At 38.3% G+C, this 14,167-nt stretch overlaps 1 protein-coding gene across 46 annotated transcripts in view; it reads left to right on the top strand.

Annotated features, from left to right (window-relative positions):
- The window catches only part of LRRFIP2 (LRR binding FLII interacting protein 2), a 125,824-nt gene that overhangs the window by 84,899 nt on the left and 26,758 nt on the right, over positions 1-14,167 (top strand). For 32 of the 46 annotated variants that reach the window (XM_055381259.2, XM_004033827.5, XM_031009648.3 and 29 more), the window contains 2 exons: positions 2,380-2,451; positions 10,105-10,275. In XM_055381259.2, the coding sequence (XP_055237234.1) occupies positions 2,380-2,451; positions 10,105-10,275 (243 nt within the window). The remainder of the gene's footprint in view (positions 1-2,379; positions 2,452-10,104; positions 10,276-14,167) is intronic. The other 14 variants (XM_004033828.5, XM_063703697.1, XM_031009649.3 and 11 more) reach the window with 1 other exon arrangement.

The following is a 14,167-nucleotide window of genomic DNA, read 5'->3' as shown; positions in this document are numbered from 1 at the left end:
TAACCAAGGAAAGTAATTGAAGGGGGAAGGCTTTCTCAAAGAGATGCATTCAGAGAACCCAGAAAGCTACCTGTATAGCAAAGTTGCCAGAGGGTGGCATGAGAAGTGAAGAATAGTAGCGTGTAAGAGAGAAGGCTGGAAAAGTAGCGAGGGGCCAAATCACAAAGCATCTTGTATGCTAGCCTGAAAGGAATTCAGTTTTATCCTGACAACTATGGGATATTAAATAGAGCAATACTATCTGCTTTGCATTCTTAAAAAATAACTTTGATCACAGTCAGAGGAAGCATTGCAGGCCAGAAGTTCAGTAACCCTGTGGTTCAACAGTGAGGATGAGGTGAGCAAGTCAAAACTGCAAGGGGAGAAAATATGAGAAACTTGCTCTGGAGTGAATACGAGAGACTGGGAATTGGTTGGGCAATTGGTAGGGAGAGAGAAATTTAAGAAAAGGTTTTTAGCTTTCTTTTAAAGGTGAGAGTGATTATTATTTTCTTTGGTTGGGTTGAACCAGTAGAGAGAGGAGGAAGGTTGAGGAGGGAGAGAGGGGTAACTGACAGATCAAAATACCTGAGTGGGTGAGAGGAGAGTCCAGGACTCAGATGGATGAGCTTGCCTAGACTGGAGGTCCCCTCTTCACTGGAGGGGAGGTAGAGGACAGGTGGTGACTAAGATTGTAGGTAGGGGCTAGTTTGAGTGCAGTAATGTTTACAAGTAATTGATCACAAGCGGTTACAGATTTATTTGTTCCTTCTCCACCTTCATTGCTTCACTTGACTAGCCTTAAAAAAAAATTTGTCACCCATGTAATCCCAGGACTTTGGGAGGCCAAGGCAGGTGGATCACGAGGTCAGGAGTTTGAGACCAGCCTGGCCAACATAGTGAAACCCCATCTCTACTAAAAATACAAAAAATTAGCTGGACGTGGTGGTAGCCACCTGTAATCACAGCTACTTGGGAGGCTGAGGCAGGAGAATTGCTTGAACCCGGGAGGCAGAGTTTGCAGTGAGCCGAGATCGTGCCTCTGCACTCCAGCCTGGGCAACAGTGTGAGAATCCATCTCAAAAAAAAAAAATAAATTGTCGGTAGAGTTGGAAAAGGAGTCTTACTTGTGAAAATGGGTTGGGGGGTTAGGGGAGGATAGAGAGGCTTGCAACAGCGGCAGAGAAGGAGAGCACCTAGGCCAGCATGGCCATTGGTTTGAAGGTGACAGTATTAATTGAGCTCTTACCAGCTCTTACTATGTACCAGACATAAGTGCCAGAGTGGAAAGTTGAATAAGATAAATTCTTGCCTTTAGCTACTGCATTCTAATGGGACGAAAGGATATGAGAGGACAAGGCCTTCCAGCCTTAGACTTAGCTTTCTTTTGTCATACTACTTGTTGCTTGTTTTTTCTTCCTTGAGAGAATGACCTTCTTGAAGGAAGTGTTATTTTTGTATCCTACCATCTGCCTCCTAAATAGGTCCTTCATAAATGTGTATTGAATGAATCGATAAGTAAAAGACAGTCAAACCTACTGGAGAGGCAATGAAGGAGGCAGGGAAAATACAATACCAAAAATGTGTATAATCAGCCTTTAATAATTGATCCTGCTTGTAATTGCAGAATTGTATTTAGGGCCCTGTGCAGTTATTTCAGACATAAATCGAGCATTCAGAATAGACCTTATATAACAAGGTCAGACACAGGGAAACTGTATTTTCCATTTAAAATTTGACCTGTTTCACTTTTCTTATAAGGATTATAGTAACATTTGGAGCAAGTGCTTTTCTCATCATTTAAATGGTATCCTCAGGATAGAATATCTCATTTGACATTCTGTTCAAAATGTTTAACTTCCGTCCCTTTACTCCCTTTCTCTCAAGTTAATTGTGGCCAGTAACCAAGTCATTGAAAGAAAACTTTGTTCATATTCATTTATTATATTTTTTAAAAACTTTTGCATGAATCATTACAATTTGCCACCTCTTATTAATTTACTGTATATTTTACTAGTTCTAGGTGAAGCATTGTGCTAAAAAAATTTTAAGTGATTTATAAAATATTAAAAGTTGTATGATTTTAAATATTATAATTTATATAGCTTTTTCCTCCATATATAGCCCTGTCCCCATTTGCTACACTGTTATTAACAGAATTTAATGCCAAGAAAATATTTAACATTAGATTGATTACTCTAGACCTTCCCCCAGTCCCACTATCCCCTTACCTATTTGCCCTTTTCAGTGGTTGGGAGTGGGAGTTATGTTTTTGTACTTTGATTTCTCTGCTTTTAGTCTGGAATATACAAAAGTGAGTCACATTTCATCTGAATCCTTTGCGATTTAAGATACGTTTGTGCATGGTTTTATGCAATGGTTCATTCCTATGTCCTGCAGGATATCTATGACCTTAAGGACCAGATACAGGATGTAGAAGGGAGATACATGCAGGGGCTTAAAGAACTAAAGGTATCAGGGCCCATTCTGCAGCCCAAGCATGCTCTGTATGCAGAAGTGTTGGCAATGGTGGCTTTGCAAGTTCTGTTAACCAACTGCACATAGCTTTACTAACAGTGTTTGTCTTTCAAGCATGTGCTTAACCTGCAGTGCATAGGAATGGTGAATTTTCAATCTCTGCTTATGTTTAAATGTGTAGTACAGTTTTTGAATATTCCGCAGAAGATATCATTTACAGTTTTTTTTTTCTTTTTTATTTTTCTTGTACAGACAGGATCTTACTGTGTTGCCCAGGTTGGTCTCAAATTCCTGGGCTCAAGCCATCCTCCTGCCTTGGCCTCTCAAAGTGCTGGGATTACAGGCGTGAGCCACCTCGCCCAGCCTCCTTTACAGTTTTAAAACCTTGTAAAATACATGCATATCCATGGTGTCTTAGCCATACAAAATTAAATTGGTCAAACACCTAAAAAAATACTAAGAATATTTTTATTGAGAATTAGACCTCAAGATTTCTTCCACGCTAAATGAAAAAGTGTTGCGTATTTCTGTTACCAAACTCAGTCAGTATTAAATGTGGGAGAAAGTAGCAACTGAGACACCATTATTATAAATATCCCCCCTGGAGGAAGGAACATGAAGGCATGAGGCCTGTATTTTCTTTTGGCTTGGATTTTTTTAACCTATAGGTCAAAAAAGATGACACAGATCTAGTGCCTTAAAGAATTTGGAGGTAAATGTAAATGGTCTTTATCTTTTCCCAGAAAGGATCACTGACATTTTTCAATATAAATGTGTGAGGCAGACAGTTTGGTTGTAAATAGCATTTGGTTATCATGCTCTTCTTTTCCTCACATGTCATTCTGAAGTTCAAGCCTCCTGTTATGAAGAAACCAGAAGTTTATTTGAACACATGTATGTCCTGATTTGAAATCAAAGTACACACTACAGGGCAGGCACGGTGGCTCACGCCTGTAATCCCAGCACTTTGGGAGGCCGAGGTGGGCAGATGACCTGAGGTCAGGAGTTTGAGACCAGCCTGGCCAACATGGTGAAACCCTATCTCTACTAAAAATACAAAAAATTCACCAGGCATGGTGGCAGGTGCCTGTAATCCAAGCTACTTGGGAGGCTGAGGCAGGAGAATTGCTTGAACCTGGGAGGTGGAGGTTGCAGTGAGCTGAGATGGTGCCATTTCACTCCAGCCTGGGTGACGGAGCGAGACTCTGTCTCAAAACAAACAAACAAACAAACAAAAAAAGCAAAATACACACTACACCTCTAAAAAAGCAAAAAGCAAGACATTTAGAAGGGTGACTCAGGATATATCCAAAGGACAAAGCATAGATTTCATGGGCAAGGGTTTTGTCATCTTCCCTGGCATGATTTGAAGTAGCGCCACTATCAGCCAAACTCTTCATGCAAGTGATATGGTCCATGAGAAACAGAGTAAGACTCAGGACCCAAAAAGGTGATAAGTCCAATGGGAAGTGCCCATGAGGGAAGCCTGCAAGTTGCTGATAGGGCAGCATGAGTTTGTCAGTAAATATCAGAAGAATTACAGAAATAGTTGATGTTCTCATTTAATCTTACTCCTTTAATCTTCAGGATTTAATCTCTCTTTTAAGGTTTTAGAGATACGGCTTTTGAAATTATCTTGGATCAAACAAATCGGTACATTAAATATATTAAAGTCACATGTGTAACAGTGTATCAGGAAAGCAATCATGTGATTCAGGGGCATTCTTACTGGCATTTTATTTAAAACGTTTTTTCCTTTCATGTTAGATCTACCATTTATTGCATTCTTTGAAGAATACAAAAGAACAGATTAGATTTGAGATTTGAACAGATGAGATCCCTTGTCCTAATTCATGCCAGAATATAATTGAATTTGACTTCAGATTACGTTTATCCTTGACACTTGAAGTGGAAGAAAACCCATAAAAATAAAGAAAAGATTGTCTGATTGGTGACCAAGCATGGTGGTATGATGTATCCTATTGAAAAAGGATGTTGGCTCATTGCTTGTGACATTACTGTTATTATGTTTGCCTTTGGGATGCTCTCAACCACTCTCCCCTCCATCCTTTTATCAGGAAAGTTTATTATTACTAATACAGCATTTGCCCATGCTGTACTAGTATATATGTGTATATATGTGTATATATATTCATGTGTACTATTACCCAGAAAATGCAGTAAAATATTAATTGTAAAATTTAGGTGATCTATTTCATGAAAGATTAACGATTTTGTAAGTCAAAGGACTAAACCCATTAACCCATTTTAAAAACTATTAAAATTAATACTTTATTAAATTTAAGTACAGTTATAGCAATAAATAACAATAGTAAATCTATAGTGACTGAAAACTTTCCAAGATGTATTGAAAAAAGGCAAGCTATAGAACAAAATGTAGAGTATATAATTTGTATTAAAAATATATATGAAGTCAAGGGTATATATTTTATACTGTAAACAAATAGGAAATGGCCTGAAAGATAATCTACCAAACCAATAGTGCTTGTGCCTCTGGAGGGCGCGTGGTCAAGGAAGACTTTTGCTTTATCTGTATTATTTATTTTTACCTCCAATGAAAATCTTATGTTTTACTTAGGCACTTTTTTTAAAATTAAAATTTTATTTTTTTATTTAAAAATTTTTTTTAGAGACAAGGTCTCTTGCTCTGTCACTCAAGCTGGAGTGTAGTGACACAATCGTAGCTCATTGCCACCTTGAACTCCTGGACTCAAGCGATCCTCCTGCCTAAGCCTGCTGGGACTATAGGGGTGCACCACCATGCCTGGCTGATGTTTTAATTTTTTATAGATACGGAGTCTTGCTATGCTGCCCAGGATGGTCTTGAACTCCTGGGCTCAAGCAGTTCTCCCCCTTGGCCTCTCAAAGCATTGGGATGACAGACATTAGCCACCATGCTTGACCCCTTCGCTTTTTTTTTTTTTTTTAAATGCAGTCTCAGCATGTTGCTCAGGCTCGTCTACAACTCCTGGGCTCAAGCAATCCTCCCACCTCTGCCTCCCAAAGTGCTGAGATTACAGGTGTGAGCCACCATGCCTGGCCAATATTCTTTTTAAATATTGCCCATGCCTTTAATTCTTAGAAGGACAGTAAGAATAAGGAGAGAAACAGCTTTAACTTCAGTAATCCCAGAAAGAACTGTCAAGAGTTAATAGACTGTAGGGTTAAGTCTTGCCATCAGCTGTAAATTGACTGATGTATGAAGTGACTGAGAATAAAACAATGAAGGTATCATGTCCCTGAATTCAGATAGCTCACAATCTGGTTGACAGTTTTGGTCATAAGGTTGTGAAGGCTTGTTCTAGAAGTATATGGGCATAGGTAATCAATGCTTAAACATTAACACAGTGGCTTCAGCACTTTGGTGTGTGTCATAATCACCTGGAGCTTTTAATAAATACAGATTGCTAGACTTTACCCTCAGATTTTCTATTCATTGGGTCTGGGATGGCCTTGGAAATTTGCATTTTTATCCAGTTCCCAAGAGATGCTGTTGCTGCTGATCTGGAACCCACACTTTGAAAATCGGTGACTTAGAAGCATTCAAGGCTGGGCATGGTGGCTTACGCCTATAATCACAGCACTATGGGGAGGCTGAGGTGGGTGGATCACCTGAGGTCAGGAGGTCAAGACCAGCCTGGCCAACATGGTGAAACCCTGTTTCTACTAAAAATACAAAAACTAGCCAGGCATGGTGGCGGGAGCCTATAATCCCAACTTCTCAGGAGGCTGAGGCAGGAGAATCACTTGAACCCAGGAGGCTGAGGTTGCAGTGAGCTGAGATTGTGCCATTGCACTCCAGGTTGGGTGACACAGTGAGACTCCGTCTCAAAAAAAAAAAAAAAAAAAGAAGCATTTAAGTAAAACCAATTCCAAATGGGTATCACTATGTGAGTGAGATTAAGATCACTAAAATACCTGACACTTCTGTTTAAAACAGTCTTTTGTGGTCTAGTGTTTAAAGAAAGATTACATTGGATACATTTATGTCTTATTTATTGTATTATATATTTTGTGCATGCATCTAGTACTTGAGCTATCTTAAATTCTGGTGTTCATGTGGTTTTATATGGCACTGAGTTGTGATGACTTTTTTTCTGCTATTAGCCTCTCGGATGAGAATTATTTAAAGTCTGTAGTATAGTAAGATACATTTAGATATATTTAGAGCACTGTATAATTGACTTTGCTTATATTCTTTGTTTTGGTTAAATTTGTTTCTAATCGTAGTTTAAATCTTCCCTGACAACTTAATTCTGGTTTATGAAGCATTATTAAAAGTGTGTGTGGCCAGGTGTGGTGACTCATACCTGCAATCCAGTTTTGGAGGCCAAAGTGGGTGGATCACTTGAGCCCAGGAGTTTGAGATCAACCTGGGCAACATGGTGAAACCTTGTCTCTACAAAAAATTAGCCAGGTGTGGTAGTACTTGCCTGTGGTCCCAGTTACTCGGGAGGCTGACGTGGGAGGATCACCTGAGTCTGGGGAGGTCGAAGCTGCAGTTAGCTGAGATTGTGCCACAGTGGTCCAGCCTGAGTGACAGAATGAGACCCTGTCTCCAAGAAAAAAAAAAAAAAAAAATGTGTGTATGTAGGTATGTATATATTTTTATTTAGATATAATTCACATTCCATAAGAATTTACCCATTTAAAATATATAATTCAGTAGTTTTTAGCATACTCACAGAGTTGTGCAACTAGCACCACAACCCATCTTTAGAACATTTTCATCAGCCAGAAAAGAAACCCCAATCACTAACTTTCTGTCTCTGTAGATTCGCCTATTCTGGAGATTTTATACAAATGGAATCATACAATATGTGGTCTTTTGTGATTGGCTTTCATTTAGCATAATATATTCAATATTCACCCATGTCATGTTATCTGTCAGTCTTTTTTTAATGGCTAGATAGTATTCCACTGTATGGATTTGCTGCATTTTGTTAATCCATTTGTCAGTTGATAGGCATTGGGGTTGTTTATACTTTTCTGTCTATTATGAATAATGCTGCTGTGAACATTTGTGTGCAAATTTTTGTGTAGACATATCTTTTCAATTCTCTTTGGTAGATTGCTAGGAATAGAATTGCTGGCTCATGTGGTAACACTATATTTAACATTTTGAGGAATTGTCAAACTGTTTTCCAAAGTAGCTGCACCATTTTATGTTCCTACCAGCAATATAGGGGAGATGTAGTTTCTCCACATCCTTACTAACACTTGTCTTCTGTATTTTTGATTATAGATTATAGCCATCCTAGTGAGTGTGGTGGTATCTTATTGTGGTTTTGATGTGCATTTTCCTAATGACTAATGATGTTGAGCGTTTTTTTCATGTGCTTATTTGCCATTTGCATATCCTCTTTGGAGAAATATCCAGGTCCTTGCCCGTTTTTAAATTGATTTGTGTGTCCTTTATTGTTGAGTTGTAAGAGTTGTTTATATATTATTCTGCATATAAGTCCCTTATCAGATATAAGATTTATAAATATTTTCTCCCATTCTGTGGGTTGTCTTTTTACTTTCTTGATCATATCATTTGCAGCATAAAGGTTTTACATTTGGGCCAGGCGCAGTGGCTCATACCTGTAATCCCAGCACTTTGGGAGGTGGAGGTGGGCAGATCATGAGGTCAGGAGTTCGAGACCAGTCTGGCCAACATAGTGAAACCCCATCTCTACTAAAAAATACAAAAAATTAGCCGGGAGTGGTGATGTGTGCCTGTAATTCCAGCTACGCGGGAGGCTGAGGCAGGAGAATCGCGTGAACCCGGGAGGTGGAGGTTGCAGTGAGCCGAGATCGCGCCATTGCACTCCAGCCCGGGCAATAATGTGAGACTCCATCTCGAAAAAAAAAAAAAAGTTTTATATTTGAGTGAAGTCTTTTTTTGGTTTATAATGCTTTTTGTTTGTTTGTTTGTTTTTGAGACAGGGTCTCACTCTGTTACCCAGGCTGGGGTACAGTGGCATGATCTTGGCTCACTGCAACCTCTGCCTCCTGGGTTCAAGCAATTCTCCTGCCTCAGCCTCCTGAGTAGCTGGGATTACAGGCACCCACCACCATGCCCGGCTAATTTTTGTATTTTTGGTAGAGATAGGGTTTTACCATGTTGGTCAAGCTGGTCTTGAACTCCTGACCTCAAGTGATCCACCTGCCTCAGCCTCCCAAAGTACTGGGATTACAGGCATGAGGCACCACACGCGGCTGGTTTATAGTGCTTTTCGTGTATCTGAAAAACCATTGCCTATCCCAACTTCATGAAGATTTGTCCATATTTTCTTTGAAGCGTTTTATTGTTTTAGCTCTTACATTTACATCTATGGCTTATGCTGAGTTAATTTTTGGGTATGGTGTGAGGTAGGAGTCCAACTTCATTCTTTTGTTTGTGGGTATCCACTTGTCCCAATACCATTTATTCTTTTCCCATTGAGTTACATGGACCCCTTTGTCCAAATTAACTGATTGTAAATGTAAGTTCTGGGCTGTTAGTTCCATTTCATTGATAAACATTTGTGCTAGTATTTTTTTAATTTATTTCCATAAATGATTACTTTTCCTGTGTGAAACATTTTTTTTTAGCTTTAAAAAAGTCATTAGGCAGTAGTAATTACCAAAGTAGATATAGTTACACGCAAAAAAACATGTAAGCTATTTTAGGCAGAAAATTTTGAGATATATAACATTTCAGGCATTTTGTGGTACCTTTTTTTTTTACTTCAAAACTGTGACACTAGATCAGACTCTCTTATTTTGTTTTGTTTTATTGATAGAGATAGGGTCTCGCTCTGTCACCCAGGCTGGAGTGCGGTGGCACAATCTCTGCTTACTGCAGCCCTGACCTCCTGGGCTCAATCGGTTCTCCCACCTAGCATCCCAAGTAGCTGGGGCTACAGGTGTGTGCCACTGTGTCTGGCTAATTTTTGTACTTTTTTTTTTACAGAGACAGGGTTTTGTCATGTTGCCCAGGCTTGTCTTGAGCTCCTGGGCTCAAGCAGTCTACCCCCTTGGCCTCCCAAAGTGCTGGGATTACAGAGATGAGCCACTGTGCCTGGCCAAGCTCTTTTTTTAATATTCATTTTTGTGTTGCTTATTTAAACATGATTGAAATTTGGATAATTGCTAGAAAAAATATTTACCTTTATATTGGCATTTTTATGCAGAACAGGAAAGTACTAAAAACAACTGTCTAGAAAGTGGCAAAATTCAAATGCGTATGAAGTTCACCTGTGTAAAGAGAGGCTGTATTCTGTGGTATCACTGCGTTCTGAACACCAGTCTGTTATTAAAATTATAAGAGTAAAATTTCTGAAAATATTGATGATTCTTCATTTTATGACTCTTACAGATATATGTTGTTGCAATTCTTTTCATCTTTCAGAGGCTATGCTGCTGCTTAATTTTGTTTTCTTGGGGAACAGAGAGCACATGTTGTTCTTATAAAGGCATTATCGGCTTATTATTGTCTTCCTGTTTCACATGCATGTTACTAAACAAGGAGTTCCCCAGACCGCTTGTATTTTATGAAAATGCATCTTTATGTGTTTGTGGCAGTGCTATAATTTCCTGTTATATTGCATGTATTCAATTAACATATTTTAGATATCAGACTGATGACTTCTCATTTAGGAATCTTTGTCTGAAGTGGAAGAAAAGTACAAGAAAGCCATGGTTTCCAATGCACAGTTAGACAATGAGAAGAACAATTTGATCTACCAAGTAGACACACTCAAGGATGTTATTGAAGAGCAGGAGGAACAGATGGCAGAATTTTATAGAGAAAATGAAGAAAAATCAAAGGTAATGCTTATCTTGTATTTTCTCTTGGGGCAGAAAATAAAAGCCTGCCACTTACAAAGTGATGGAAGATTGCAGCATACTTATTTAGGAATGATGTTTCAGTCAAAACTGAATGGCCCAAGGAAATTGGCAGAACACCATGAGATATCAGGCCCCGAATGACTTTTTTTTTTATTAAAAAAAATATTTTCTTGAGGAAAAGCTTATGTCTTCTGTTAAGTTTCTGAAAATAGAATACAACTCAAGTTTTAACTTCATTTTCTATCTCTTAATTGGGACTGTAATTACAGTGTTACTTATTTCTTCTGGTTACAAGTGACTGGAACTCCCGCAAAGCTCCAAAGACTCTCAATAGGATGATTCATTTTTTTTCTGTGAACTTCTGAACAGTTCAAGAGAATCCATTTTCTAAATAATTGGATAGAAGTCTTTAATCAGTTATTTAAAATCAGCAATTTGGAGATGTGGGTCAGAAATTGAAAGATGTTTTCTTTAGAGGTTTATAAGCTGTAATGTTAAAATGTACAGATGGAGAATATAACGCATTGTCCAAGGCCCAGATTTGCTCTTTGACAACTGCAGAAAACAAATTGGATTCTTTTAAAAGCATATGTTTTAGACTTTTTGAAGGGTTGATGTCAGTTCAAGCAGAGGTCAAATGGGTATTATTGCCAGAAATGGATTGCTACTACATTGCCAATATAAAAAATCCAGAAAATAATTTAGGAAATGCATATTGATAAATTGTTAGAAACAACAATCTGAATTTGCACATAATAAAGGGAGAGAAGCTGTTTATATAACCTGTAGGAGGCCAACATTATTACTGTAGTCTTTATAGGAATTTCTTTCCTTGAGGACTAGAAATGCCCATTCCAGCCTGTTTTGGTCACATTCAAAAAGTGTTAGGAAGTGTTTGCCAGGCATTTGGAGGAGAGGGATGAATAGACCAGAGCACAGAGGATTTTTAGGGCAGTGATACTATTCTGTATCATATTATAATGGTGGATACATGTTATTATGGATACATGTATGGATACATTTGTCCAAAACCATAGAATGTACACCACCAAGAGTGAACCCTAATGTAAACTCTGGACTTTGGGTGATAGTGATCTGTCAATGTTGGTTCAGTGATAGAACGAAATGTACCACTCTATTGTGGGTTGTTTATAATAGGGTAGACTGTGCGTGTGTGGGGACAGGGAGTATATGAAAACTCTCTGTACTTTAAACATAATTTTACTGTGAATCTTAAACTGCTCTAAAATTGTTTATTTAGGATTGGTATTTAGATGGTGAAAAAGAGGCTTCTAGTTGTTTTCATATTGGACTGACAGTGGCCCATTGAAGAGCATTATATATGCTAGATATGTATATCTTTGATTCTTCTTATATATCCCATAGGCCATTTTTGGAGATTCTGAGCCATCATGCTTTTCCTAGAGCCTCTGGACTCCTTTTTTTGCTGTCCCACACATTTTTTCTTATCTGTCTTTGGCTCTTTGCTTCTAGCAGACTAGAGTAAAAATCTCATGCTAAGTATTTAAGGGTCATTACTAAAATGAATTATCTTTCCATCGTCTCAAATATCCTTCAGCATTTTTAAAAATAAAGAAAACCCTTATAATTAGCTATTTTAACCAACTTAGTTTTTCCCTCCATCATTTTAGAAGGTAATAGAGTTATTTTAGTATGCATAGAGTTGTTTTCTTAATCTTGTCCTTTTTTTTTTTTTTTTTTCTTTTGGAGACAAGGTCTCACTCTGTAGCCCAGGCTGGAGTGGAGTAGCACAAGTATAGCTCACTGCAGCCTCTGTCTTCAGGCTCAAGTGATCCTCCCACCTCAGCCTCCTGAGTAGCTGGGACTACAGGCATGTACCACCACGCCTGGCTAATTAAAGACAAATTTTTTTTTTATAGAAACGGTTTCACCATGTTGCCCAGGCTGGTCTCGAACTCCTGGGCTCAAGCAATCCACCCACCTCAGCTTCCCACAGTGCTGAGATTACAGTTGTGAGCCACCGTGCCAGGCCTTGTACTTTTCAAACCTAAAATGTATTGTTTTTTTTTAATACCCTGGAAATTTGCTTCACATACTGTGATGCAGAACACTTTGTGACAGTATCTCTCTCTAACATACCTTTACTCCGAGTTCTCTTGTTCTAAACAACTATTGCTTTATAAAGTAGAATGTTTATATTCAGAGATACACAAAGAGGTCAGGCATTCTGGTGTATTTCATTACAGAAGCAGGTAGTGAGAGTAGAGAAGGACCATTCCATAATAATTATACAGTATTAATAAAAATTTTCAAAATGTCTTTGGTGCCTCCTCCTGGAATTACAATAACTATTTTGTTTTATATTTTAATTTAATTTAATTTTATTGTTTTTACAGACAGGGTCTTGCTCTGCTCCCCAGGCTGGAGTGCAGTGGCACGATCATAGCCCACTGTAACTTTGATCTCCTATGCTCAAGTAATCTGGAGTAGCTAGAACTGTAGGCACATGCCACCATGCCTGGCTGTTTTTTTAAAAATCTTTTTGTGGAGATGGGGCCTTGCTGTATTGCCCAATCCTCCTTCTTTGACCTCCCAAAGTGTTGGGATTACAGGCATGAGCCACTTTGCCCAGCCCATTGTTTCTCTTTTAAAGCATAGTCAAAAGACCATTTCACACCTGTAAAATTAACAATAATTCATATTATATATCTAATCAATGTTAAAATTTCAGTAGTTTCAAAATGTCATAAATGATTTTTCTTTTTTACACTTAAAAAAATCAGGATCCAGGTAAGTTTCACACCTTAGAATGAGTTGATAAGTCTTTTAAGTCTCTTTTCATGTATAGGTCCTCTTTCATGTTTTTTCTCCTTATAATATATATGTTGAAGAAACTGGGTTGCTTAATATTTCCCAGTCTTACAAGTTTTTCCGTTTTCGTCCCCATAGTATCTTTACCATGTTTCCCTTTCCTCTGTATTCTCTGTAAATAGGTAGTTAGGCACAGAGGCTTAATCAAATATAACTTCATTTTTTTTGAAAGTCTGCTTCATAGATGATGCAGTTGTCTTCCTTCAGGAGGCCCAGATGTGTGGCTGACTGTTAGGCTGTAGGTGTGTGCTTAGATCCTTTAATTGACTAGGGGCTGCAAAATGGGATGTTCTGATTTTATCATTACCAATTTATTTTATTTTATGTTATTTTATTTATTTATTTTTAATTTTATTTATTTTATTTTTTTAGACGAGTTTCGCTCTTGTTGCCCAGGGTGGAGTGCAATGGTGCAATCTCGGCTCACTGCAACCTCTGCCTCCCGGGTTCAAGTGATTCTCCTGCCTCAGCCTTCTGAGTAGCTGGGATTACAGGCATGGACCACCACGCCTGGCTAATTTTGTATTTTTAGTAGAGATGGGGTTTCACTTTGTTGGTCAGGCTGGTCCCAAACTCCTGACCTCAGGTGATCCACCCACCTCGGCCTCCCAAAGTGCTGGGATTACAGGTGTGAGCCACTGCGCCCGGCCTATTTAATGTTATTTTTAAGCAGCTTTATTGAGATATAATTCAAATAACATACAAATCATCCATTTAAAGTGTACAATTCAGTGGTTTTTAGTATATTCACATATATGTGTAACCTTTATCACAGTTACTTTTAGTATGTTTTCATTACCTCAGAAAGAAACCATATACCCTTTAGTATCATCTTCCTTTCCCCCAAACCCCTCAGTCTTAAGTAACCACTGATCTACTTTCTATCTATAGAGTTCTCTATTCTAGACTCATATGAAAGGAGTCATATAATACATGGTCTTTTGTGACTGGCTTCTTTCGCTTAGCGTGATGTTTTCAAGGTTCATCCATGTTGTACCATGTATCAATACTTAATTCC

Source organism: Gorilla gorilla, chromosome 2 (genome assembly GCF_029281585.2).
Source record: "Gorilla gorilla gorilla isolate KB3781 chromosome 2, NHGRI_mGorGor1-v2.1_pri, whole genome shotgun sequence".
In the NCBI taxonomy this organism is placed as follows: Eukaryota; Metazoa; Chordata; class Mammalia; order Primates; family Hominidae; genus Gorilla; species Gorilla gorilla.
This window is presented reverse-complemented; position numbering and strand designations above follow the sequence as displayed.